Source organism: Prionailurus viverrinus, chromosome B3, assembly GCF_022837055.1.
Source record: "Prionailurus viverrinus isolate Anna chromosome B3, UM_Priviv_1.0, whole genome shotgun sequence".
Taxonomy (NCBI): domain Eukaryota; kingdom Metazoa; phylum Chordata; class Mammalia; order Carnivora; family Felidae; genus Prionailurus; species Prionailurus viverrinus.
Window position 1 is genome coordinate 117,706,909 of NC_062566.1, and position 26,160 is coordinate 117,733,068.

Consider the following 26,160-nt stretch of genomic DNA (forward strand, 5'->3'; position numbering starts at 1 on the left):
ATGTGGGGCTCGAACTCACAAACTGTGAGATCTTGACCTGAGCCAAAGTTGCAAGCCCAACCAACTGAGCCACCCAAGGCACCCCCAAAAATTTCTATAATAAAATTTCACTTTTCTTTCTTTCTTTATTTCTTTTTTTCTTTTCTTTTCTTTTCTTTCTTTCTTTCTTTCTTTCTTTCTTTCTTTCTTTCTTTTTCTTGAGAGAGAGAGAGCATGAGCAGGAGAGAGGGGCAGAGGGAGAAGGAGACAGAATCTTAAGCAAGCTCTATGTTCAGTGCAGGGTCCCATGTGTGGCTAAATCCCACAACCTTGGAATCATGACTTGAACTGAAATCAAGAGTCAGACACTTAACCGACTAAGCCATCCAGGCACCCCATACTTTTAAATTTTTTATTGAAGTATAACACACACATGGAAAAGTCCACAAAAAATAAATGTCCAGCTCAATTACAGCAAAGCAGATCAAGAACTGGAACATTGCCAACACTCCATCACTTCCTCCTCTCCAAAGGGAGAGTATCCTGACTTCTAACTCCATAGTTCTATATTGCCTATTTTTGAACTTTGTATACAAAACATACAATATGTACTGTTTGTCTCTGGATCTTTCACTCAACATTGTGTTTGTGAGGTTCAGCTATGGTCATTCATTTTTATCTCTGTATAGTATTTCGTTATACATACAGTGTTTTATATATATATATATATATATCATTATATATATACATATATATATGTACATATATATATATATCATGTATATACATACATTATCTCACAATTCTTGTGTCCATTTCCACCTTCGGTAGACATTTAGGTTGTTTGAGGCTGTTATAAACAAGGCATCTATGAGATTCTTATACATGTCTCTTGATATGTGCATGTGTTAATACTAGACCTGGAGTTACTAGGTCATAGGCTGTGCATACATTCAATTTCCTTAGATAATACCAACTGCTTTCCAAAGTGGCTCTGCCGGAGTCGTACCCATGAGTGTGGGAGAGCTCCCAGTGCCCCCATACCCTTGCCAAGACTTGGTATTGTCTGACTTTCTAGCTTTGGTCAATCTGGCAGTATGGAGTGATATCTCTTTGTGGTTTTAAGAATTCCTTTTTAACTGACACATTAAAAGAAACAACTTTTTAAAAAATAGGATGCATCTTGATCTCGCTGGTGGTTTGTCTGGTGCACGCACCATGGCAAGCACTCAAAATGTATGAAGAAGCAATAAAAGATAGAATGAATGCTTGATTTCAAAAGTGCTTCTGGATTCCCGAGTGTCTGTAACATAACTTCTGCCTTCGATACGCCTGTGAAATTCAGTGAAATACATTTGAGGCATAACAGGCTTTGAGATGAAGGGTGATATTTCTAAAAAAAAAAAAAAAAAAGAAAAGAAAGAAAAGAAAAGAAAACTTGGGGGTAGGTTGATAATCTTCTCTTCCTTTTCTCTACCTCCCTCCGACTTAAGCTGTGGCCACGCTGGCTCCTGAGGCGTGTCCTTGTCTGTGTGTCTCTTCCAGGAACGAGGATCTAATTAGCAAGTGTGGAGACGATGCCCGCATCTACATCATGTTCCAGTATCATCTCATCATCTTTGTGCTTATCCTCTGCATCCCCTCCTTGGGCATCATCTTGCCCATCAACTACACTGGAACCGTTCTGGGTAGGCGGAGCTCAGCGCGCCCTGCGCCTGGGCCACTCGACCTAACGGGCGGCCTGGTAGGCGTGGCAGAGCTTGGGTCTTGGTAGTCTAGAAATCTAAAATTTAAGTCCACATCTCGAAACTAGTTATGTGACCTTAGGACAACCCAAACTTCTGTCCTCCCATGTGGAGACTGGACCTGGGGCGTCCTTCATCACAAGTGTGGCTCAGGACCTGGCCCATGGCAGACACACAGTAGTAATTCAGTCTGGAGCTGAATGTTTACCTGCAGCCCCACCCTACATCTTGCCAGGTCTTTGCAGAGGCCTTTTTATGGCATGTGACCTACTGCAAAGATCCCTGAACTTGATCTCTCCCCATCCGCTCTGTGACAGACATAGCACTGGAAGTGTAAAATTGGTCTGATAGGAAGTCTAGCCACACTCGTTATAAGAGGGTCCTTTTGACAGAATGACATTGTGGGTGTAGACTTGACCCGCGTCTGCTTCCCAGAAAATACCTTTGCTCGATCTAGCAAATGACTTATTATATTAAGCACATCAATCCCCCCAGGCCTCAGATCCTCAGCTGTCATGGGGATCGGGAGACGATGCCAGAGCCTGGCACGTAGTGAGTGTCCGGTGAATAACAGCCAGTATTTCACTTAGAAATGTGAAGATGGACGGAGCCGAAGGCTGTACAACTAAGTGGTGTAGCTTAGCACCTTAAGTGCCCATGTGGCAGCCAGTGGTACCCTGATTCCTCAGGCGTCTGTTTCTCCTCAGCCAGAGGCAGACCTCAGTTAATTCAAGCTAGCACACAATGTGCCATGAGATACCACTGCCACAGTAACTTCTGTCTTTCCAGATTCCCTTCCTAAGAGCTTGTGTGTTGGCAATGATACGTTATATTACATGTAACATAGATATGTCTAGTATATCAACGCAAGATTTCTGGACACATTTCATAATACCCAGAGATGTCCAAACTGACAAACTAATACATTTTGCCAGAAGGCTTTACTCTGTCGAAAGGAGGCAATGTGACATTCTTGTGATTGTTGCCAGGGGTAACAGTGTTACTGATTTCTTCCCTCCACTCGTGCTGGGGCCCTGGGCTCCTTCAATAAGCATTTACTGGTGTCTGCTTGATCCAGTTGGGCACTGGGGATGCCTCGTCAAGACCGGGCTGTAGAGCCCCAACCAGCAGTCTCGGGAAGAAGAAGAGGCCTCTTCTGGTTTTGTGGGGAGGTGGGGGCAAGTTCTGGGGAACAAGAGGGGAGGGGAGGATGTGGGCAAGCATCTCTAGACCCCAGGCATTCATTTGGGAACCTCGAACGCAAGCAGCTCCCACACTCACTCAATCAGGGAACCAGCTTTGAGATCAGTCACTTTCTTCTCTTTCAGATTGGAATAGTCACTTCGGTCGGACCACCATTGTCAATGTCTCCATAGAGTAGGTACCTGATCGTCTTACCTCCCATTCTACTGGCTCAGGGTTATTGGTGGGGAGAGAAGGTCCAACTTGTGGGTCAAAAACACGGGCACTGCTCTGCTGCTAAGAAAGGCCTGGTTTCCTTGGGACCCATGCACTGAGTAGGATGCCAGAAGTTGCATTCTCTTAGGGGGGCAGGACTCCTGCTGCCTCAGTGTCCCCACATCTGTAGTAGGTAGAACTACCCAAACTGGCCACTCCTGAAGACTTGGAAAGATGGTCCTGTTTGTTTAATGTGTCCAGCCCCCAAGTGGCAAAGACCCTGCAGCAAGCAGAGGCGTGAGGTATTATTTCCTGCTCACAAAATAGAGCAAGTTAACCCTCATACAACCGAATAAAGTGTAGACCTGATTCCCACAGCAGGGGGACTGAGGAACCACATGACCTGAGTTTATGCCCCACCTGTGCCATTAGCTGACCCTGGGTCTGGGGCACTGCACCGCCACCCTGAGCTTTATTACTAGTCTAGTCTGTGGTGGAGAAAGAACTGTTGGACGTGATTTGTGGATTTCAACAGCAGCCAACCTGATCAGATCAACTTGTACTGAGCCAGATGTGGCCCTGCCGGTCCTTGCTGAGAAAACAGGCCCCCAGGGTGTCTCGGCCAGGTGTGGCTGACTTCCTGACAAAGCTGAAGCAGCAGGTGTGGGAGGGGGTTCACACGCTCCTGCCCCACCCCGGCCCCTCTGCCCCCGCACCCTGCAATCCATCAAACTCCCAAATCAGCAGAATGGGGCTGTGGCATCCTCTTAGCACCCCTTCCAGCCATCTCCTCCCCCGGTGCTGCCGACACCAGAGCAGAATTCACCGCCTTCTCCCCGGCCAGCCACGGTGGGGGTGCGGTGCCTACACCTTCCCAACAAGATGTCAATTTTTATTTTTATTAAAAAAATTTTTTTAATGTTGGTTTATTTTTGAGACAGACAGAGCATGAGTGGGAGGGGCAGAGAGACAGGGAGACACAGAATCCGAAGCGGGCTCCAGGCTCTGAGCTGTCAGCACAGGGCCCAACACGGAGCTCGAACTCTCAGGGCACGAGATCATGACCTGAGCCGAAGTCGGAAGCTTAGCGGACTGAGCCACCCAGGCGCCCCCAGGATGTTAATTTTAATAGGGCAGGAAAGACCCTTCAAAATCCATAAATCCGTATTGGCAGAAAGCAGGAATGTTCTTTAGAGACCGTATAAACTTGCCGGCTCTCAGGAAAGGAAGATTGAAGCACCTAGCTGGAGGGGGATGTTATGTGAAATGTCAGGCACTGGGATGAGTGGCGAGGAGATATTTTGAAGCGACACAGCTTTTCTCTCCTCAGACCGCACCAAATAAGGTGGGCCCTATTTCTGAACAGTCAGCTTGGCCAGATGCCCCGGGACAGCATCATCTGAGCCCAAAGCCCGTGTGCCACCGCCCTTCCTACCCCATAGAGGCAGAGCAAACCCGCCGGGCCCTCCTCCCTCTGGACGCGAGTGTGACCCCCTGTCCCTCGCCACAGAGGTCAGATGACCCCTCCGCGTGGGCTGCTGGGCAGCCATGGGAGCCTGAGCTGCGGCCGCCAGCAGCACAGCACAGCGGTGAGGAGTCGAAGCGCTTCCTCTGCCCAGGCTCAACTGCCAGGGCTGCCCCGGCTAGGAGTGACCTCGGGCAGGCCACCCGCCACTCTGATCAAATGAAGATAGTCACAGTACCACCCTCGTATGGTGTTAGGGTCTAGTGAGAAATGTACATAAAGCATCTAGTCCCAGCCTGGGTCTGCCATATAGGAAGCACTCAACAAACGTTAGCCTTTAGCAGCCCACATGGGGCACCTGCTTCTTACCATGGCCGTCCCCTTCCAAGGTGCCCCAGTGTCTGGATGCACCAGAGGGTGGCCCAGGGGAGAACCGGATGGGGTGGGAGAGGATGGTCTCACCCCTCCTGTGTCTTGTTCTTGGCAGGAGTAAGGTCCTGTGGCTGCATAGCTGCTTCTCCTTCCTCTATTTCGTCATTAACTTCGTCTTCATGACCCATCACTGTTTAGGGTTTGTGCCCAAGAAGAGCCATAAGGTGAGTAAGCGAAATGGACTCCCGGAACTACTCCCTGCCAGCCAGAGCCCTCCCCAGCTGGACCGTCCCACTGCCAGCCTGCAGAGGCACCCCACACGGGCACGTTCTGCACACCTGTAGGGGGCAGTCTCACCTGAGCGGCACAAGCCTCCTGCTCTTAGCCCGGTGAATCAGCACCTGGCCCCTAGCACAGCTGTCCTGGGTGGTAAACCACTGAAACTCTCCCAAGCCAGTTGGCAAACAGCTGTCCCAGGTGCCTCCTCCCGCTACACCCCGCTGCCTGGCCCCTCTCCAAAGACCCCTGGACCCCCACCATCCACAGACTAAAGGATTAACGAACCCCGGGGCCAGCAGGGGGGCTCCCATCCTCAGTGTTCAGTGCCCCCTGCTGGGGAATGCCCAAGTTCCTTGCCCTTCCACAGCCTCTGAGGTCAGAGACCCCAGGTCCTGGCCCAGTCTCCTCCCTGTCCTGGTTTGGGTCACCCCACCCCACCTCCCAAGCAGGCACTGCGATAAGGAATAGCACAGCACTCGCCTGTTTTGAAGGTGATTCTAGGAAAAACCACTGGGCTGGGTGGGGGGGAGTCAGAGGGAGAAGAAGATGCAGATAAGAGGCAGCCGTTGAGGAACGGGCACTTTGGGCAGCCTGGGGATCAGGCAGAACATGCCCCCCCCCCGAGTTTTCCCAGCCTGAGTGGGGTGGGGGCCGTCGGGCACCTTCCCGCCAACTCCCCATCCATCAGCAGTGGAGCCTGCACTGGGGCCCTGACGCTTCACACCTGCTCCTGCTACTGGCAGTCCAGGCGCTTGAAGTGCACAGCTGCCCTGAGGGTGTAGACATGAGGCCCAAGGGCGGCAGGTGGGCCCTCAGTGCTGCCCGCCTGAGCCGCACCCAACCCGCACCCTCACCCTCACCCTCACCGGCACCCCCACCTGCACACTCACCCTCACCCACACCCCCACCGCCACCCGCACCCCAACCCTCACCCACACCCTTACCCGCAGCCCCACCCCCACCCTCGCCCTCACCCACACCCAACCCTCACCCTCACCTCCACCCTCGCCCCAACCCTCACCCCCATCCTCGCCCACACCCCCACCCGCACCCCCACCTGCATACTACCCCTCACCCGCACCCTTTCCCTCACCCGCACCCCACCGCCACCTGTACCCCAACCCTCACCCACACCCTCACCCGCAGTCCCACCCCCACCCTCGCCTCAACCCTCACCCCCATCCTCGCCCACACCCCCACCCTCGCCTGTACCAGCACCCCCACCCTCACCCACACCCCGACCCTCACCCACACCAGCACACCCACCCTCACCTGCACCCGCACCACAACCCTCACGCACACCCTCACCTCCACCCTCGCCCACACCCTCACCCTCACCCACACCCGCACCCGCACCCGCACCCACACCACAACCCTCACCTGCACTCACACCCTCAACCACACCCTCACCCTCACCCGCACCCACACCCACACCACAACCCTCACCCGCACCCTCACCCTCACCCGCACCCTCACCCACACCAGCACACCCACCCTCGCCTGCACCCGCACCACAACCCTCACGCGCATCCTCACCTCCACCCTCACCCACACCCCCACCCTCGCCTGCACCAGCACCCTCACCCTCACCCTCACCCGCACCCGCACCTGCACCTGCACCAGCCCAGCAAGGGAAAGGGTGTGCGGGCCATCCAGACTGTGGCAGGGAAGGGGAACCATGAAGACTAACACCCTTGGCTCTGGTAGAGTAGGACCAGTTCCCTTGACGCCATCCATCTTGAAGGACTGATGTGCTCTACCCCACCCCAGATCGCAAATCCACATACCCCTGAAAGGTTACTCTGAATGCTTTGGCCTGCAGGCCTAGTGGCTTGGGCACCCCTGAGCAGTGTGGACTCAGCTACATCAGCTTTCCTTTTCGTCACCAGAAGCATCTGCTGAGACTCCTGTCTCTTGCAGCTCACTGTCACCCTGAGGGGATGGGTCAGGAAGACATTTGAAGGGCTTCCCCATCACCTCCCCAGAGTCTAGCTCACCTCCTGACCCCCTGCCCAGTGTAATGTTGGAGACGGCCCCACTGACTTCTCGTGACATCCCGTGGCACAGCAGAGGTGCAGGGAGGCCAGAGTGATGGCAGGGTGAGGCTGTGCCATCAGCCGGAGCGGGAGCAGCCCCTGCCAGTCCCAGAGCTCCAGGCTCCCTCCCCGGCCCTCCCTGTTGACAGCTTCTGCCTCTTTCTCCCTTGACCTCAGCTTTCGTTGGCAGTTATTCTGGATCAGGATCACAGAGAATAACAGAGGCGTGGCCTGCCTGCCTGCAGCTTCCCGCAGCCCACAGCCTGCTGACCTCAGGGACACAGGCCAGGGAAGCTGGCACTGAGCTTCCCCAGCAAGAGGACAGCCTGGTTGAGTAGCAAGCCTGTTCCAGACAGTTCTGGGCCACCAAAGACCCAGACATCCAGGAGTCCTGTGTAAACACACTCTTCTCTCTCCATTTGCCTTCCCCACTTAGGTCACCAGGACACTAATGATCACCTATGTCCCCACGGACATCCAAGACCCAGAAATCATCATTAAGCATTTTCAGTAAGTCGGTCAAATGGACTGAAGCGTGGATTGCCTCTTCCTGGTAACCTTGCCTGATTCTTCACGTGGGTAGTAAGCTGGCACAGGATGGTGGAGCGAGAGAGACACCCCAGGTGATAGCTCATCCTGGGCTTGGCTCAGGATTAGCTTTCCAGAAAGGGGGAGGCCCTGTGGCCAGAGCAGGCTTTCTGAAGTCAAGGGATTTCCCGCATGGCATGTGCGTGGTGGGTGTAAATTTCCCTTCCCTTGCTGCTCCAACCAAATGCCTGGCAAGCTCCTGGACCAGTTATCTAGAGTAGGTCATCTTGGAGCATCTTTCGTGACCCAAGGTCCTAGCCCCAGGAGATAATTATTTCTCGTGGGCAGCAATTTCTAGGTCTGCGCCCACCTGGCTCTATTCTGGACCATATGGGAAGGATGTGGCAAATCTTAGATGACAAGGGATCAACTCTGAAATTTGACCTTAGGAACGAGTAATGGGGTCTCCCATCCAAGAACCAGGGACCACAGACAGCTGAGCCACTCAGCCCTGTGGGCTATAGTTCTGGGGGGCGGAAGTGTGGGGAGGATGGCATATCCCCAGCACCACAGGCTAGTTCAGCATCCATGTCTGTGGCTACAGTGAGGCCTATCCAGGATGCGTGGTGACCAGAGTCCACTTCTGCTATGACGTCAGGACCCTGATCGATTTGGATGATCAGAGGTGAGTCTGCAGCGGGGTCTGTCTGGATCTGGGGTGGGGGTACAAGGGGAGGATGTGGCTCTGCTGGTCCCCAGCCACAAGATCCCTCCTCCCACTGCCCACCGGCCAACAGGCGCCATGCGATGCGGGGGCGGCTCTACTACACTGCCAAGGCCAAGAAGAATGGGAAGGTGATGATCAAGATCCACCCCTGCTCCCACCTGTGCTTCTGCAAGTGCTGGACCTGCTTCAAAGAGGTACCTGGCCCGGGCATCAGGGGACACAGCAGAGGAGGGGCTGGGGCACTGGGTCTCCAGCTCTGTCCAGGGCTCTGGACCCTTGGGCCCCATTCAGATCTGCTCTGGTGCTGTGGCACCCAGCTCCTCCCTTCTTTTCCCTCCTCCTCCCTCCTGCCTCCCTGTTGAGAATGTAGAGGAGCTGAAGCCTTTCTTGGGTGATCCAGGGAGGCTTGCTCATGCCCACTTCTAGTCTTGGATGGGAGGACCAGAGAGAACACAGTAGACTGCTGTAGGGTTCCAGGCCTTAGGCTCTCAAAGGGCTAGGACTGAAACATTTGAAGGCACTGGGCTCCATCTTCTTACCCAACCACCGTGGCTAGGAGGAGGCCACAGGGTAGGACCGAACTCTAGCCAGTCCAGAAAAAGAATCATCCCTCTTCTCCAAAAATGCCGCAGACACATTCTAACGCTCCTTTAGAGTCCAGCCCAAGTCCAAAAGCACCCCCTAACCCCCAGGTGTGCCTTACCTTCCCCAGATCTAAGAGCAAGGAGCTAATTTCAGAGTCACAGCCTCTCCCTGTTCTTAAGTTGGGATCTTGGAGCCCAATGGGATCCTGAGCTCTTTGCCAGGCTTTGAAGGGGGTTGGGAACAGTACTAAGGCCTCAGGCCCACCACTCAAGTGGAAAGGGGCCAATGCCCAGGTGAGGTCTTCCTGGAGCTCTGACTTCCCCAGCTCTGAGGGCCAAATCTCACCCCAGGTAGATGCAGAACAATATTACAGTGAGCTGGAGGAGCAGCTGACTGATGAGTTCAACGCTGAGTTCAACCGCGTTCGGCTGAAGCGTCTGGACCTGATCTTTGTCACCTTCCAGGACTCCAGGATGACAAAGCAGTGAGTGCCAGGGCCAGCAGCTTGCTGTGCCCAGCCCTGCAAGTGGGCTTCTGCTTCTGTGAAACCATCCTCTTTCACCTCATTCCAGCCAAGGGGGGAAAGAGAGAGAACCTCCCTCTAGTTTGCCATGTTCTGACCGCCCCTCCAGCCCGCTGTGTTCTCCGCAGGCAGCCGCCATCTTGCTTTCCAGAGCATGTCTGCATCCATTTCCCCACAGCTGCCAGGCTCAGCTTGTCTCCAGAGATACCCAGGCCCTGGGCTCCCCATTCCCTAGGTCTTTGCTTCAGCATGGAGGTGTTAAGAGTAGACATCTTGGTTCCTCTTCCAGGCCTTGACAAGAGTGAATCCATTTTTCCCCCATTACATATTACCCCTGTCCTCACCACAGGTGAAAGAGTCAGAGTAGAGACTCTCTGCTTGCTCTTTCTCCTCTCCTGCTGCAGGTCTCCCCTAATTCATAGCCTTACAGCCTCCTCCCTCCTCTGCCCCAGCCTCTGGCAGCTCTACCTTGATAGGGAGTGGGTTAGATGCACTCTGGAATGTTCTGGAAGGATCCTAAGGACAGGGTCAAATAGATGGGAACCCCAGAATCAGTGCCTTGAGGATTGTGGGGGCCCTCCTTTCTCTTAGGGAGCCTGGTTGTACATAACACTTGGTCTTCACTCACCCATACCCTACAAAGGAGCCGTGGAACAGCCTAGAATTTAGTCAGATACAATTGTGTGCAATTTTGCAAGTCGCTTATACTCTCCAATTTCTTATCTGTCAAATTTGGTTCCTTATATCTTCCCTGTCCACCTCCCAGAGGGATACGAAGGGATATGTGTTCTATTTAGTATATATGGTATATCAAACAATATACCAACGTGAGACAACACTGTTTCTTTTCCGACACACTGTCATTCGTTAGAGAGGATCTGAGGTTTAATTACAGCAGAGATGTGAATTAGAAAACCAAAGACCCAGGGCCAGCATCTGCCCCTCTTTGGTTGTGTCTCAGGCACCTCAATTTAGCAAGCCGTGCAATTGGGGCTATATTCATCAACCATTAGCTCAGTGTCAGGCATACAGAAAGAACTCACGTGGTAGCTATTAATACTAAGATGAGGCTGAAATTAGTACCTCTGGCACCAACCTCAAAGAGCGTGTCTTTGTGCTGTCACTGCTATTAAGGGGGAAGGACATTAACTGAGAACCATGTGGTCCCCTCCCTTCCGGGGTGGTCCCTCCCTCTGTGCCCCTTTTCTCCAGGGACTAGGCTTTAGGAACTGCCCACCTCTAATGTCCTGAGAGGCATATCTGAGGCTTCAAGAGTCCCTAGGAAGTGGGGTCCATCTCTCTAGGACCCTGGCATGAGACCTCTCCTAAGTCTGTTGTCCTCACACCCAGACTTCTCTCTCCTGCCCATCCCTGCCCCCCACCGTCTCTGCAGCATCCAGGAAGATTACAAGTACATCCAGTGTGGCGTGTCCCCCCAGCAGTCCTCGGTGTCCACCACCGTCAAATCCTACCGCTGGAGGGTTGCCCTTGCCCCACACCCTAAAGACATTATTTGGTAAGCGCCCCCCTCCACTGCTCTCCTCTCCCCCGTTCCTTTGAGCTTCGCTGAGATTGAAGAAGGGGTGGGAAGGGAATCGGGACCCGTTCTCCTACTCTGTTACCCACGTATGGCTCCCACTGGGCTGGCAGGGCCCTGTCCTCTCCTGAGCACCACGGCCTCTGCCCCCACCCAAACCCAGCCCACCACAGGTGCCTTTACAAAAGGTGTGACTGAGGGGAGGATCCAGGCCTGTTGCAAGCAGGTCTGGGCCCAGGGGGCTGAATTAGACCAGGGCAGTCTGGGTCTACAGCTGGTGTGCAAGAAACCGCACGTGGGGCCTGTCTAATGTCTGGGACCCGAGGTCCTAAGTGCATCTCCCTCCTCCATCCCTCCCCAGGAAACACCTGTCCGTCCGCCGCTTCCATTGGTGGGCCCGCTTTATCGTAATCAACACCCTCCTCTTCTTCCTCTTCTTCTTCCTCACCACGCCTGCCATCATCATCAACACCATCGACATGTACAACGTCACCCGCCCCATTGAGAACCTGCAGGTGCCACCTCTGCCCAGGCCAGGCATGGGGGCCCCAGGGAGATGAGGGAAGAACCCAGGCGAGGACGGGATGGGGGGCCCCTGGAACGCGGCTCCAGAGCCCTTGCACCACCACCATTGTGGAGGTGGCCATGGCTGTGTAGATGGTGGTGTAGAGTTTCCTTTGTTCTAAAGGGGACGAATGCACAGGTCGTTGCCTATCTTGGGGACTGGAGCTGGCAAGGAAGGAAAGGGGGGGGGGGTGCTGCAGGCAGGTTCTGGGGTGGGGAGTTGGGCAGGGGATGGGCGGTCCAGTCTTTAGATTGGGCCACCCAAGACTAGCTGGAGGCACAACAGGTGCAAGGGTGTGGCAAGTGTGACTGCTCTGCACTCCCCACTTTCTCTCGAGCTGGGGTCCCTGGTTTGAAGGGTAGGGTTGAGGGTGGGGAAGTGTGAGGTCAGCTCCCATGCAGCCATCCAAGAGAAGCAGGACTTCCATTTCCCTCATGCCAGGCACACCCACTCCAGGCTGGGGGCGGTAGGCCCTGGAGGGGCCACCCCTGAAGTTAGAGGATGCTTCATACTGACATGGGACATCAGAGAAACTGGACTGGCCTGTCTCCAAATCCTATAGCCTCAAGGCCATTATAACAGGCCTAGAAGGCCTCCACTTGCATGTAATCCCCATCCCTACTCCAGCAACACGTGCACACACAGGCCACACGCCTGCTGCTGCTTGCTCCTGCTCTCTGTTGTCAAGCTCACAGAAGGCCCACAAAGCACCACCCTAGGGATTCTTCCTTCACACCTTACCCACTTCTATACCTCCTTTCACACGACATCACAGGGAAAGTAGTGTCTTCTCTGTGAGCTCTGCCATATCAGTGACAGCAGCTGGCTCTGGCCCTCGGGCGGAGTCACCAGGAAAACCCCAGGCCATCCCTCTAGGGACCTCAGCCTAGAACACCTGTGCCCCTTGAAGACAGAACTTGACCTTGGGGTGTCAGCCTCTGCCCGCCACCAGCCAGGCAGACCCCTGGCCAGGAAGGCTGACGAAGAAGGCCAGGTCCGCTGCGCAGCCTCAGGGAAACCAAGCCTGCTCTGGGACTAAGCTGGGGAAGACGAGGCCAGAGGTGTGGGAGAAGCAGGGGTGGCCCAGAAGGGGAAGGGGCGCTTCTTGCACTGATGTGTCTCTGCCCTCCTCCGCTCTACCCTACAGAGCCCAGTCATAACCCAGTTCTTCCCCTCCCTGTTGCTCTGGGCATTTACAGTGATAATGCCTCTGATGGTCTACTTCTCTGCCTTCCTAGAGGCCCACTGGACCAGGTGAGATGGGGGGGCCTCCTCTCCCAGCCCTGCTGTTTGCTCAGCCCCGGCCCCTTCCCCTGCCCACTCCCCCACCAGCCATCTGGCCTAAGGAGTGGAATTGACATAGGGGTGGATTTGATACCCAGAACCATCCCAAAAGACTAACTTTTTTTTGAAAGAGGGGTCTGAGTTGTCTCTGGGCCTCTGGGCTCAAGGACCCTGAGATAGGACCACCATATCAAGCATGTGAGGCCCAAACCAAGCCCTTCTTGGGCTGCTCCCACAGCCTCCAGCCATGCACTGAGGCGATGGAGCTGTAGGCAGAGATACAGTGCTAGGAACCCCAGACAGAAGGCACCGGGGGAGGAGGAAAGAGCAGGACTCATCTGAAGAAGGTCAGGAAGGCAGTTGCAGAGAAGCCCATGAACTCAATCTGACTGTAGACACCTGTGGCCCAGGCCGTGCAGCACCAGCATTTTAAACAATAGGAGCTATTTGGCCCTAATAGTTCTGTGGTGGTAGCTGGTGGGGTAGAAAGTATGTACCACATCCTGGGCTTTTGCCAGAAGGCTGTGTGGGTCTCAAAAGTTATTTCCTGCACCAGAAGCTCCTACCATCCTACCAGGCAGTAAGCCAGGGGGTTTGTCCTGACAGAAACCCTTACTGGTCTTTTATCTGGCCAAGAACGTGGCTTATGTTGATTATTAAAACTGCAGGGATCCTGATTATCATTGGTAATGTCCCTCTAACAAAGGTGTCGAGCACACAGCACATGTGTGCCCCTCCTCCCCGTCCCGTGCCCAAGGCAGACATCACTAGTTGATTATGCTACTCTTCCCTGCTGCAGCATAGCTCTCAGCGCTCTGTGGGGATGGTATTGGATGCACTGTTCAACCAATTTTCTAGCCCAGGCAGCTGCCTCTGTCTTTCCCGTCATTCTGTACTTAGGTCCCTGGTTCTTATCTCGTATTTCTTTGTTCCCTTCAGATCAAGTCAGAATCTGATCATAGTGAACAAGTGCTACATCTTTCTGGTGTTCATGGTGGTTATTCTGCCCTCTATGGGACTGACCAGGTACCTCACCTCCAATTATCCCTCCTCTCTCAGACAGGCTCACCCTAGAGTTGGAACCTCCTGTTTCAGATACTGTAGGCCTACCTGTGCTTGCGGCAAATCCATTCCTCAAAGGACAGTCTGGTGCCTGTCATGAGCCTAGCATGAGCCAGGTATCATGTGAACTCTAAGGTGTCAGCTGTCAACTCTGCCTTCAAAGAGCTTATCATCCAGCTGGGGAGACGAGCCATGGCTGTCAGCTGAGAGCCCAAAGTGGAAAAAACACAGCCAACCTGCAGTAGAAATTTGGAAGAGGGAGAGAGCACTGTGGGAGAAATACCTGGTGAAAGTTTGCTAGAAGTGGCCTTGAGATGAGAGGCCAAAGGGTTAGGGGTAGGGGTGGCCCAGCACGAAAAAGGCAGAGAGGCAGTATGGGCTGTCCAGCTGGAATATTAGAATGCAAGAGTCTCTCTAGGGATTGAGAAAGGGAGGACAGCAGGAGGGAAGCCAGGCCAAGAGGAACTGAACCCCAAGCCTCAGCACGTAGATTCATTGACTAAAGGACCTACCTTGTTCTTGTTTCTAGTTTGAATGTCTTTTTCCGCTGGCTCTTTGACATCTACTATCTGGAGCAGGCATCCATCCGGTTCCAGTGAGTACTAGAGTGCATGCTACAGGTGTACTCCCAGTGTATGCTGGGGCTTCCATGGGTCCATACTAGGGAGATATGTGTGTCCTTTATTTGCTCACATGGGTAGAGATGAATGCATACACAGGCTGTCATTAAGAGAGCCCGGGCCATGGACCTATTTGGCAATCTGGTAAAGCCCTGGGATCCCTTCTCTGAATGAAGTTTTGGAAATAATTGTAGATTTACAGGAAATGGCCCCCACAATGTCCTGTGTACCCTTTATCCAGTTTCCCCCTCTGGTAACACTTTGCATAACCATAATACGGTATCACAGCCAGGAAACTGACATTGATACAATCCACGGAGCTTATTCAGATTTTTCCAGTTTTACATAGTCTCTGAATAGATGCCTGTAGATGCACAGAATACCTGGATCACAAAGAAAACCAATTATACTGAAATGGTGTTATCAAAATATTTTAAAAGTCAAATTTGTCATAAAATCTTTATGCACACATTTCCTAACAGGACAGTGGATTTTAAACACAAGCAAGCTGAAATTACATTTTATTGTTTTAGTTTTTGTTAATTTAACTTATTTATTTTGAGAGATGGGGAGAGAGAGAATCCCAAGCAGACTCTGCACTGTCAGCACAGAGCCCGACGCAGGGCTCGATCTCACGGAGTGTGAGAGACCATGACCTGAGCCAAAATCAAGAGTCGGATGCTTAACCGACTGAGCCACCCAGGCGCCCCCATATTTTATTATTTTAAAGGCATTAGTGTGACACCGTTAGCTAGCAGAAGAACATTAGGTTGGGGTGAGGTGATGGGATCTTTGACAAAGCAACATGTGGGTCAGGTTGGACATCCGGCCAATTTCGATTTTGTTTTGTGTTGTTTTCAGGTTAAAAATATTGAAAATCCCAATTTTCAAAGATGTCATGTTGCAAATGACACGCAAGCTTTCACAGCCTGCTTTATAGGGCAAGGACCAGAATTCTGTAAGGTTTCTACAGTTAAACTATAATTGTGATAAGTTGGACTTTTTTTTTTTCCTGAGATGAATATTCATCTTTGGTGAGGTCAATATCTTCAATACAGTTTATGTGTGAGAGAGTAGCTCTATGGCTCAACTTTGAGGCCATCAAGAAAGAATAGTTTTTGAAGGAGTTCTGAAATATACCCAGGGAGCTCACAGATTTCTCTTTTCAAACAAGTGGACAGAATTGTGTAGATGGGGCGACTGGACAGCCACAGAGATGCCTGAGTCACCAACGTGAGAACAGGCAATGCGACCATTCATTCAGGTGGCTGAATGACTCCCAGCTGAAGCTGGCCAGCCATGCCAAGTACGCAGCTGCAGACAGGAAAATGTCGATCCCGTAAAGTTAGCATGTGTCATTCAGCAGCCTGTTTAATAACTACCCTTATTTTGAAGTGATGGTGAGTGCAAATAGTATTGTCATATATCACTAGCAACGGCAACGTGATATGAAAATATCTGATGTCAACTACTGACAGAGTCACAGCCATAGCTGACGTTGCTGTGATTTGTTGCCCACGTTCTCTTAATGGGAAGAAATGCTACACTGCAGTTAGAGGTTAGTGACAATAAAGACGTAATTCTTTTCACTCTTCAAGGTCACAGACCTCTAAATTTCTACTCATGGACTCTCTGGGGTCTGTGGACCTCGGTCAAGCACCCCTGCTTTAGATTTTGATTTTGTTTTGCATGTATTTCCCAGTTGCATGTATTTCCCAACACATCCATACTTGTACACCAACCTCATCCCTGCTCAGAAGGCCCCGCATTCACTTAAATTGGGCCCGGGGCACATGTGTACATGAAGCTTATAATCCCCATCCCCACCCCTACCCTCTACCTCTCTTCCGACATCCCTGCCCTTTCCCTCTCCCTCTGGCTTCTGTGCTGTCCCCCACTCTCCCAGGTGTGTGTTCCTGCCAGACAATGGCGCCTTCTTCGTCAACTATGTGATCACGGCAGCTTTGCTTGGCACAGGCATGGAGCTGTTGCGCCTGGGGTCACTCTTCCTGTACAGCACCCGCCTCTTCTTCTCCAGGTCGGAGCCAGAGAGAGTCCACATCAGAAAGGTGGGGGCCGGGCCCTTCCCTGAGCACAGCCTTCAGAGTTTCCTTTGGGAGGGTGTCAGGAAAGGGGGCCTGCTGGAAGCATGAGGGACTCGAGGTGAGAGGCGAGGTGTCCTGGGGCTGCAAGGGAGCCTGCCTCCAGGCCCGAGCTGCCTTCCGGCTCCCACGGGATAGACAAGAAGCCACAGAAGCAGCCGAGCCGAGGGGACCGAGCCACCTCAGGTGACCCCTGCCTTCTGCCCTAGAGCCACGCCATGGACTTCCAGTACGGGCGAGAGTACGCGTGGATGATGAACGTCTTCAGCGTGGTCGTAGCATACAGCATCACCTGCCCCATCATTGTCCCTTTTGGTGAGTCTTCCCTCGGACACCTCCAGGGCTGCCCACTCTCGTATTGGGCGGAGGAGCTGAGCCCCGAAAGGTCAGGCCACCTTCTGGAGCATGAGGAGACCTGGGACAGACTGTCAGCAGAACGAGGAGGGGCCTGGGCCAGATCAGGGGAGGTTGGGTAGCTGCAAATGTGGGATGTTTCTCGAGTGAATGACCCTTCGCCAGACTGGCAGAATAGGCTCTGGGGGCCCAAGGGAAGCCGATGGTCCCAGGGGTTGGCACCACAGAACTCCGATGCCCCGTCCTTGGCCCTCACTGCCCTGCCAGACCTGAATCTGGCTTCCCAGGGCTGGGGAGCCTTGGGACAGCACAGGGCCCCGGCTGAGGAATCACCACTGAATGTGCCTCGGTCTTCCTGCCCCGCAGGCCTGCTGTACCTGTGCATGAAGCACATCACGGACCGCTATAACATGTACTACTCCTACGCGCCCACCAAACTCAACGAGCAGATCCACATGGCTGCTGTCTACCAGGCCATTTTCGCGCCACTCCTGGGTCTGTTCTGGATGCTGTTCTTCTCCATTCTGAGATTAGGTAGGTACCAGGCCTGCCGGGCAGTCCCGCCGCCTCCTGCTCCCCACTGCTGCAGAAAGCCCTCAACAACACCTCTGCTCTGTTAAAGCAGAAAAGGCCCGGGAGGAGCAAGGCTTGCTCACGGGTTACAGCCACCCAGGTGGCTTCTCTAGGCTTAAGGGGCTTGTACCAGAGTCCCAGCAGACCTTTGAGGCTAAGAGGAGGGCTGGGACTGACACGGACCAAATAGTATGCGTTTGGGTTTATGACCACCAGAGCAAGAAACTTCACATTCCTTCATTATTCTTTTTTTTTTTTTAATGTTTATTTATTTTTGAGAAAGAGAGAGAGAGAGAGCGTGAGCAGGGGAGGGGCAGAGAGAGAGGGAGACACAGAATCCGAGGCAGGCTCCAGGCTTCGAGCTGTCAGCACAGAGCCCGACGCGGGGCTTGAACTCACAAACCACGAGATCATGACCTGAGCTGAAATCAGATGCTTAACTGATTGAGCCACCCAGGCACCACTCAGATTCGTTCATTCTAACTCAAGGCTGGCAGGATAAAATATTAGCTCTCAGGCTCAATTCCTGTGGCATCCCCACTGGGATCCTGGAAGATGCGTGGTCTTACAGATTGCCGAAAAGCTGGAGGAGGATTTGGGGTGTGCCCCAATGACCAGCTTTTCCCCTGCTCTTGGCTCCACAAAGCTGCTGTCCTGTCCCCTGAGACGGGAAGCTCACACTGACATCCCCATCCTCTCCACCACCAGACCATTTCCTGCCTTCTCCCTACACTGGCCTGTCCTCAGAGACACCGGACCTTAATCCTCTCAGTGGAGCAGAGAAGGCAAAGTCCGTATTTTCTTACTTCCTGTCGAGGTGGCAGCTGGAAACAGCTCTCAGGATACAGGACCCGAACGTTATAAAATGGAAATCACAGGTTCCTGATTTTGAGCTGACGGGTCGAGAAGGACATGTTTAATGGGCACTTGAGCGGATACTTATGGCAATTAAATTTGTGTGAATTATCCATTTGTTGTCCATTCCCAGTGTCTTATCCCCCAGCCTTTCCCCACCGCCCAGCGGACTTCAGTTTTTAAATAATTTTTCCCCTAACTGTAAAAGATTACATTATCAAAATTGGAATGACCCATAATCTCATCCAGGGCCTGACGTCTGCTGCTCTCAGACCTCATTCTCTGGGCATATTTTGGGGGAGAGGGCAGAACAGGAGGGAGTTTCCTGGTTTAGTCTTACTTTGCAAAATTGTGATTTCTGTTTTATAACGTTCTTTCATCGCTCAGCATACTGTTCTGAACAATTTCCTGCGTTACTGCAATACTGTTGGAGCACGTGACTTTGAGCAGCTGCATTAAATTCTACCCGTTTCAGTCAGCTCTCCATTGTTGGATACCGAAGCTCTTTGCCACTTTTGCTGTTATAGAAACACGATGATAAGCATCACTACGTGTTAGCCTCTGACTGTAAAGACTGATTTTTAATCTTCACTTCTGTAGAAAACTGGTTAAAAAAAAAAAAAAAAAAAAGTTACCAAATATCCCTAAGCAAAATGTCAGCGACTTAAATTCTGGATTGCTCTTCTGTGCCGTTAGCAGAGATAACTGAGCACGCCAGGAGCTCACAAAGACAGGCGTGGGTCAGAGGTTGTATTTGTGGGCAGTGGCATGAGCGAGTAACGCAGAGATACTGCCCAGGGACTGTGATGTGGGAGGTGAGCTGATGGGTCGAGAAGGACGTGTTTAATGGACACTTGAGTAGATACTTAAGGCAATTAAATTTTTTTCATGGAATCCATAAGATGCCAAATTCTAAACTGGTCAGATGGCACCGAGAGATGGTCTCATGGGTCAGGCTCATTGACTCCAGTTGCTAGGAGGAAAATTGGGGCAGGGGCCTCTCTGCCCCCATAGAGGCGCTGGGGTGGCCCCTAGTGACCCAGGACCTCGGCTGGCAGACTCCTGCCCACAGCTCCCGTCCTCAAGCACGGAGCCCCATGGCCTTGTCTTCTCCTTGGCAGGTTCGCTCCACAACATCACCTTCTTCTCCCTTTCCACGCTCATTATTTCCATGGTAGTTGCCTGCCTTAGCACTCTTCTGGGGAAGCTCCGGACGGTATCTTACTATGAGGTGAGTTGCCCTCGCTTTCCTCTCTTCATTCTCCCCGGCCTCTGGAGACACGGCTCTGGGCTACTCCTGACCTGGGCACCCACAGCACCACGGAGACAAAGGTCCTTGCCTTTCCGATGATGGGGTGTGCAAGCTCAGCGTGCATGGGTGTGTGCCTGTGAGCCAGCCCCGGTGCCGGGCCCCCCCCAAACTCTGCGGAGTTTTAAAAGACAACCGTCCTCTCCTCCTCTCCCTTCTGCCGCCCCCTCCAAACAGCGGGCTGCTGGCACATCCCGCCTACAATGTGAGCCTGTCAAGCCACTGAGCTGTGAGTGCCACTCCAAGGATGGAGGCTTGAGAGAGAGAGGATGGGGGGGAAGGACAAGAGCGTGGGGCATGGAGAAGGACGATGGAGAGGGAAGGGGAATAGTCAGCACACTTTGAGGAGCCCCAGGCTGTTGAAGTTGAGGCCTGGCTCTCTGGGAGCCCGTGACTCCTTTGGCTCATTGCCAGTGGGGTCAGCCTCATCATTAGAGATGGGAGCCAATCCCTGCCCGCTGAGCACCCTGCCAACAAGGGTCTGTGCCCAGAGCGGCGTGTCAGTACAGTGTGCTAGAATGATTTCCAGGGACCAAAACATTTGTTATTTTTCATGGTTACCCGTTTTTCTATTGGCTCACATTTACTTATATTTATGCTTATTTTCAACTAACTCAGGTTTTCTGTTCATAATAGTAAATTGTGTCCTTTTAAAATGAAGTTATATAAAGAGAAGAAAGTAAGCTGATTTAAAGTTCTGGTATCCTGCTGAGTTAGAGGAACAAGCCTCTTGGAAGAGGATCCTTTTGCCTATAGTGACCTTATACCTGGGGGCCCTGAACTCAGACCCCCACCACCCTCTCTACCCAGCCTCCTCCAACCCCCGGCTCCAGTGCCATGCCAGTGAGGAACCAGAGTGGACGATGCCTCTGGCCCTGTCTTCCCGATACAACGATGCCATGTGATCTGGTTGCCCAGGTGTCCACTCTAGGGAAGGAAGGTGGCAGAGGACCTAGACCGTGATCTCAGACTGGTCGCAAGATCGAGGGGGAAACCCCAGGAGGAAAGAAGAGACCGTTGAAGCCAAGGCTTTTACTAGAGTCAAAGCAGGCTCATCTTTGAACCCCAATGCCAACTCTCCTTACTCCCCCCCACCCATTATGTTCCTTGGGAATGGAATATTCTGGAAGGGTCACCCAGCATCCCGGTCCTCTTTCTGTCCCCCTGGGCTTCAGCCCTACCAGCTGGGCCATAGGTCATGGAAAACAGAAGATAAGTTGCATTCCGGGGGAGCAAGAGGCCCAGGCGCAGATTCGGGGAGGGAGCGGGCAGAGGACAGACACCCCCACTGTGTGACCCTCCACATCTCTCCCCACTGCTGCAGCCCGAGGAGGAGATGGAGACCGTGTTTGACATGGAGCCAAGCAGCAGCACCTCCACACCCACCTCCCTTGTGAGTCAGTGCCTTCACCCCGGGGGACAGGTCAGGAGGAGGGTACCTGTAGGAGTGGGCTACTCCAGCAGCAGGGGCGGGGGCCACTGGCATTTAGTGCCCTCCCCGGATGTTGGGGAGGAGACGGGGGGCCCCTGGGCGCCCTCCCCTGACACAGCAGGACTTGGCCCAGGTCAAACTGCTGCCATGGCCCTGGCTGAAGAGCTGGGAAGATAGAAGAAGCAAGACAAACCCTGAAAGGATCTCAGAGAGGAAGAGAAAGGTCAGGGCGAACCCAGCCACAGCGAGCTCAGTCGTGTAGACGCAGGGACGTGCTGGGGCTCGGCCTCAGGACCGAAGGCTGCCTCCAAGGGCACAGATGCCAGGCAGAGCTGCGCAGAGCTGCAGGGAGCTATTGGAGGCCCGCGCTGAATGGTAAGGCAGGGGTGGCGCCACATGAGTGAGCCCATCAGCCTGTGAAGAGATAAGGCCGACTCAGAATGCAGGGCTCTGGCTGGCTGGGCCTTGGCTCCCACGTCGTGGCTCAGCCTGGAGGGGCCTGAGCACTCACCCATGTCCCTGCCACAGGTGTAGATGTGGGGCCACCGATGCACGCACTGAGCTGGGTACCGGGTTGTCCCATGCCCCGATGCCGGGGTGCCTTGGAGGAGCACTGAAGAAGGGCACCAGCCAGCCTGAGCCTGGGCACTCAGGGAAGGCTTCCCGGAGGAGGGAACATCTAATCCAACTCCGGGAATGGGAGAAGGGGTTGCTAGGTGGAATAGGTTGTGGGGGAAGGGCATTTGAGGAAGAGGAGCAGCCTGTGCAAAGGCCCAGAAGAGAGAATCTGGAGCGTTTGAGCACCTGAAGAGTTTTGGGCCTGGTGGAAGTGTAGAGTGGGTGTCAGGGCCCAGTGGGAGAGGAGACTCTTTAGTCGTGGCAGAGTTGGGGAAAAGTGCACAGACACAACAGTGGTGGACGTGCCCACCCCCCCGTGCACAGAACTGCAGGTCTGTCTCACACTGGGAAAAACTCCTGCACAGAGGGGCACATTTCCTCTGGGAGGCGACGGGAAGTTGCTTCGCATAGCATCTCCCCTCGGGGGTCCTCCCAAGATGAGCCCTCTGGAATATTGTTAGCAATCGGTTATTGAAGTCTTCTTAGGAACCTGACACTTCGCTGTTAACGCTCCTAATCTTTATGATACACCCACATAGTAGGTGTTTTCATCCTCATTTTATAAATGGGGAGACTGAGGCTCAAAAGATCATTTAATTTAGACGCCAGGGAATTCCTGAGCAAGGAAGTCACAGAACAAAGTTTGAACCAGGTCAGTCGCACTCTAAAGCCTGGGCTTTAAAAAACATTACTGGAATTGATTTTTAATCTTTCATGATAAGCAAGTAGCATATGAACATTGCAGGTAATTATGGGCAAAAAACAGATAAGCAAAAATAAGAAAATAAAAAGTTCATATTCCCACCACCCAGAGATGACTGCTGATAATTTAGCAAATATTCTTCCGAGTATATGTATAAATTTTGCTAAACTGAAATAATACTGTACATACTCTTTTATAATCTGCATTTTTAGTTAACAAGCTCCATCTTTCCATATATATACATTTCTGTGTCTTCCAAGACCCAGTCCATATTCAAGTTGTCCCGTGTTCCAGAAATATCTTTTACAACATGTCCAAATCAAGATCCAATCCGATCTCTGTGCTAGATTAATCTGGTGCCTGTGCATGTCTCTCGTATTTTAGCCCAGGCTCTTTCTTGTGACTTGTCAGAGACTCCAAGCCGGTTATCCTGCAGAATATCCCACCTTCTGGATATTTCTGGGTATTTCTTCCTGATGTCTTATAACGGGTTTTACGGTCTCCTGTATTTCCTGAAAACTAGTTAGATCCAAAGGCTGGACAGGTTCAAATTCAGCCTTAGGGGCTAAAACACATTCTAGGTGGTGCCGTGCACCACACCGGGAGACGTGTAACATCCCATTTATTCCCACTTATGACACTGGTTACTCCCAGGTTAGGAGGATCACAGCTGGCCTCTTCCATTGTTCAGTTACCATCTTACCCCTTATGACCAAAAGGTTTACAGGGGGTTTGCTTTGGCATTATACAAGTATCTAGATTCTTCCTACGGAACAATCCATCAGGGCACTTTGGTTTCACTGAAATGAATACACAGGAAAGGTTTAATTCTGTCCCATAATTACCTGTTTTCAAAATAAGGAGTTGGTTTAAAAGCCACTTCGAAGGATGACAAACAGCTCTGTCCCTAGTACTTCCTGTTTTTCTATTCTGCTGCCCTCCTGTGCATTTCTGGGTCCATTCCTGGGTGTCACAGACACAGTTTGTAAGACCTCAGGTAGCAATCTGTTCCAAATCCTGATTCCCGGGCCAGCCGGTGATCCGTGCCACGGCGGGTATGGACATGCCTCGTAAGCTGTATTGGAAAGTGCGCTAGCCCAGGCGTGGGGTCTCTCCAGACCCCAGCAGAGGGGAGCCTCACATCCTCTCTCTCCAGGGTCAGCCTGACCTGGAACCAACAATGAATGGGGCTGCACTGGAGGAGCAGTAGACTGGGAGCTAGGAGGCCTGCACTAACTCACCCTCCGAGTTATAATTGCTCATTAAATGGTTAAGGGCCCCTCAGCAGGTGGGGATGGCCAGGCCCCGGGCTGCTGGGGTAGAAGAAAGGATCCGTGGCTCGTGGCTCTGGCTCGTGGGTCCAGAGAGGCAGAAGCTCTGGGGGTAGGGCTTGAGGGCAATGGCGTGCCCAGGGCATGGCCCCAGATGTGACCTTAGCTCTTTCTCCCCTCTCTGTCCCAAGCAGCTGTACGTGGCTACTGTGCTGCAGGAGCCGGAGATGAACCTGTCCCCTGCCTCCTCCCCTGCTCGGCATACCTACGGCACCATGAACAGACAGCCTGAGGAGGGAGAAGAGGAGAGCAGTGTGAGGGGCTTTGCGAGGGAGCTGGGTTCCGCTCAGTTCCAGGACGGGCTGGAACTAGAGGGCCAGAGCCAGTACCACTGACCAGGACCGGAGGCCTCCACCTGGCGACTCCAGAGGGAGCAGCGGCCAGGGGAGGGCCCGGCGAGTAGTGGGGAGGCAGGAGGGCCACCCGGACCTCCCCACTACCTCCCGCAGACTCTGGGAAGGCCCCAACAGACACCCGCGCCCTGGGTGTTGGCCACATGGAGACCCAAACCTGCTGACCAGCTAGAATGGAAGGTGCCGGGCAGTGCAGAGGGCAGTGCCGAGGGCCCCCGGGATGGGATGGAGGATACAGGCAGCGCCACGTCTTGGGAACAGCCGCCAAAGCCCTGGGCACAGAGACTACAGGCTAAGGGACCTTGCTGAGGTCGAAATGGAGAAGGTGTGCATAAGGGAGGAGGCAGAAGAAAACCCACCGAAGACTCTTCAGGGTCCTCTCCACGCTTTCACCAGCTGCCCTGCCAAGGAGCTTCCACCGCTGCTCCTACGCCATCCCCCACCCCTACTCCAGTCCCTCCCCTGTGGTCTGAGGAAGCCCAGGTATTTGTGCTAAGCCTCATCAACGACATCCCCAGCGTGGGGATCTGTAAAGAGAAGTTTCTGCACGCACCTGGGGCATGTGGCAGCTGAGACCATAGACCTGAGGGGAGGCAGTGGAGACCTGTCCTATTCCTCTGCCCCTCAGCAGACATCCCCAGGAGCAGCAGGGTGGAGACCCTTATCCTTTCTATTCTCCCAAGGGCAGCTGGGACACGATCACTCGGGGCTCATTAAACGGGACCTGTGTGCATTTTGATGAAGGCAACCTTGGCTGGTTACTATAAGGTGGGAGGGGCAGAGGCAGAATTCATGGAGAGGGGTGCTGTCCCAAAATACTGGGTTATGGGAAACCAGATACAGCTTCCCCAAGCCCCAGGCCTAATGAGAGGACCCTCAAGGTCAAGGATGTGGCCACTGAGAGCTGCTCCTGCCTCATACCAAACTGAGTGCCTGAGCCCCCAGCATAACCAAGGTGGGCAGCAGCTTGGGGTGAGAAGTCCATGCTTCAAACGGAAGGCGACGGCCATTCCCTGGCCTCTGAGTAGGACCCTTCCTCTCTTGGGGCCACCTGCATGCTGGACTGAAGACCACTCAAATGGCCTCCGATATGGTCCTGGCCCAGACACTGCCCATACCCTGCTGGGGATGGCGTGGGAGTGGGGCTGTGTCCTCCATAGAGAAGCCCTTATCTGGTGGAGGCCTCCTTCCCAGAGCTGCCACCACCCGAGACCTGGAGGAACCAAATCCTGAGTAGGAACAATGCTGGTGACACCCGTCCCCTTTGCCACAGTCGGGGGTACAGACCTCTGCCTCTGGGGACAGGCCCCCATCAGGACCACCAGGCAGTGCAGCATGTTAGGATACAGACAGGGGCCAGCTGAGGCCTCAGGGACCAAAAGGAGCTAAGCTGAGCGGGGTCTACGTGGTCTGGAACTCCCCTGAGTTCCCTCCTGCAAAGATCTGGGTCCATGTGGCCAACCTGCCAAAAGGAGGCCCCAAGCTCGCCTCCCCCGGGCATTTCCCACCACCTCCCAGGCACACGGGCGGCCCTGAACTCAGACCACCTCGGTCTTGTCCCTCTTCCGCCTGTGCCCACATCTCAGCTGTAGAAGCTCCAGGCTTCACCAGAGAAGAAATAGCGCTCAAGAGACAAACATTGCCATACCCCCGGGGCTTGGCCCAGACTTGGCATGAAGGATCTTTCCAGAGAGCTTGGGTCAGCCGGGGAGTCGGCAGTCTCTCCCACTCCTTGTCCGGCTAGGAATAAGGAAGAAATTATACCCAGCCAGTCCCTCCTGAACCCAGGCCCCTCAGGGTCCCCTCCTAGCATTTCACCAGCCAA

General features: G+C 53.3%; 1 protein-coding gene across 8 annotated transcripts in view; it reads left to right on the forward strand.

The window, feature by feature from the left end:
• TMEM63C (transmembrane protein 63C) overlaps positions 1-25,074 on the forward strand; it is a 71,037-nt gene extending 45,963 nt beyond the window's left edge. For 4 of the 8 annotated variants that reach the window (XM_047860954.1, XM_047860956.1, XM_047860955.1 and 1 more), the window contains 19 exons: positions 1,525-1,667; positions 3,053-3,101; positions 5,075-5,183; positions 7,711-7,784; positions 8,407-8,487; positions 8,600-8,723; positions 9,465-9,598; positions 11,031-11,153; positions 11,536-11,689; positions 12,887-12,993; positions 13,963-14,049; positions 14,615-14,680; positions 16,612-16,774; positions 17,017-17,122; positions 17,528-17,695; positions 19,711-19,820; positions 20,709-20,816; positions 21,223-21,291; positions 24,117-25,074. In XM_047860954.1, the coding sequence (XP_047716910.1) occupies positions 1,525-1,667; positions 3,053-3,101; positions 5,075-5,183; positions 7,711-7,784; positions 8,407-8,487; positions 8,600-8,723; positions 9,465-9,598; positions 11,031-11,153; positions 11,536-11,689; positions 12,887-12,993; positions 13,963-14,049; positions 14,615-14,680; positions 16,612-16,774; positions 17,017-17,122; positions 17,528-17,695; positions 19,711-19,820; positions 20,709-20,816; positions 21,223-21,291; positions 24,117-24,317 (2,176 nt within the window). In that variant the 3' untranslated portion in view covers positions 24,318-25,074. Of the gene's footprint in view, positions 1-1,524; positions 1,668-3,052; positions 3,102-5,074; positions 5,184-7,710; positions 7,785-8,406; positions 8,488-8,599; positions 8,724-9,464; positions 9,599-11,030; positions 11,154-11,535; positions 11,690-12,886; positions 12,994-13,962; positions 14,050-14,614; positions 14,681-16,611; positions 16,775-17,016; positions 17,123-17,527; positions 17,696-19,710; positions 19,821-20,708; positions 21,292-21,463; positions 21,700-24,116 lie in introns of those variants that run through there. The other 4 variants (XM_047860957.1, XM_047860958.1, XM_047860959.1 and 1 more) reach the window with 4 other exon arrangements.
• Positions 25,075-26,160: the final 1,086 nt, after the last annotated feature.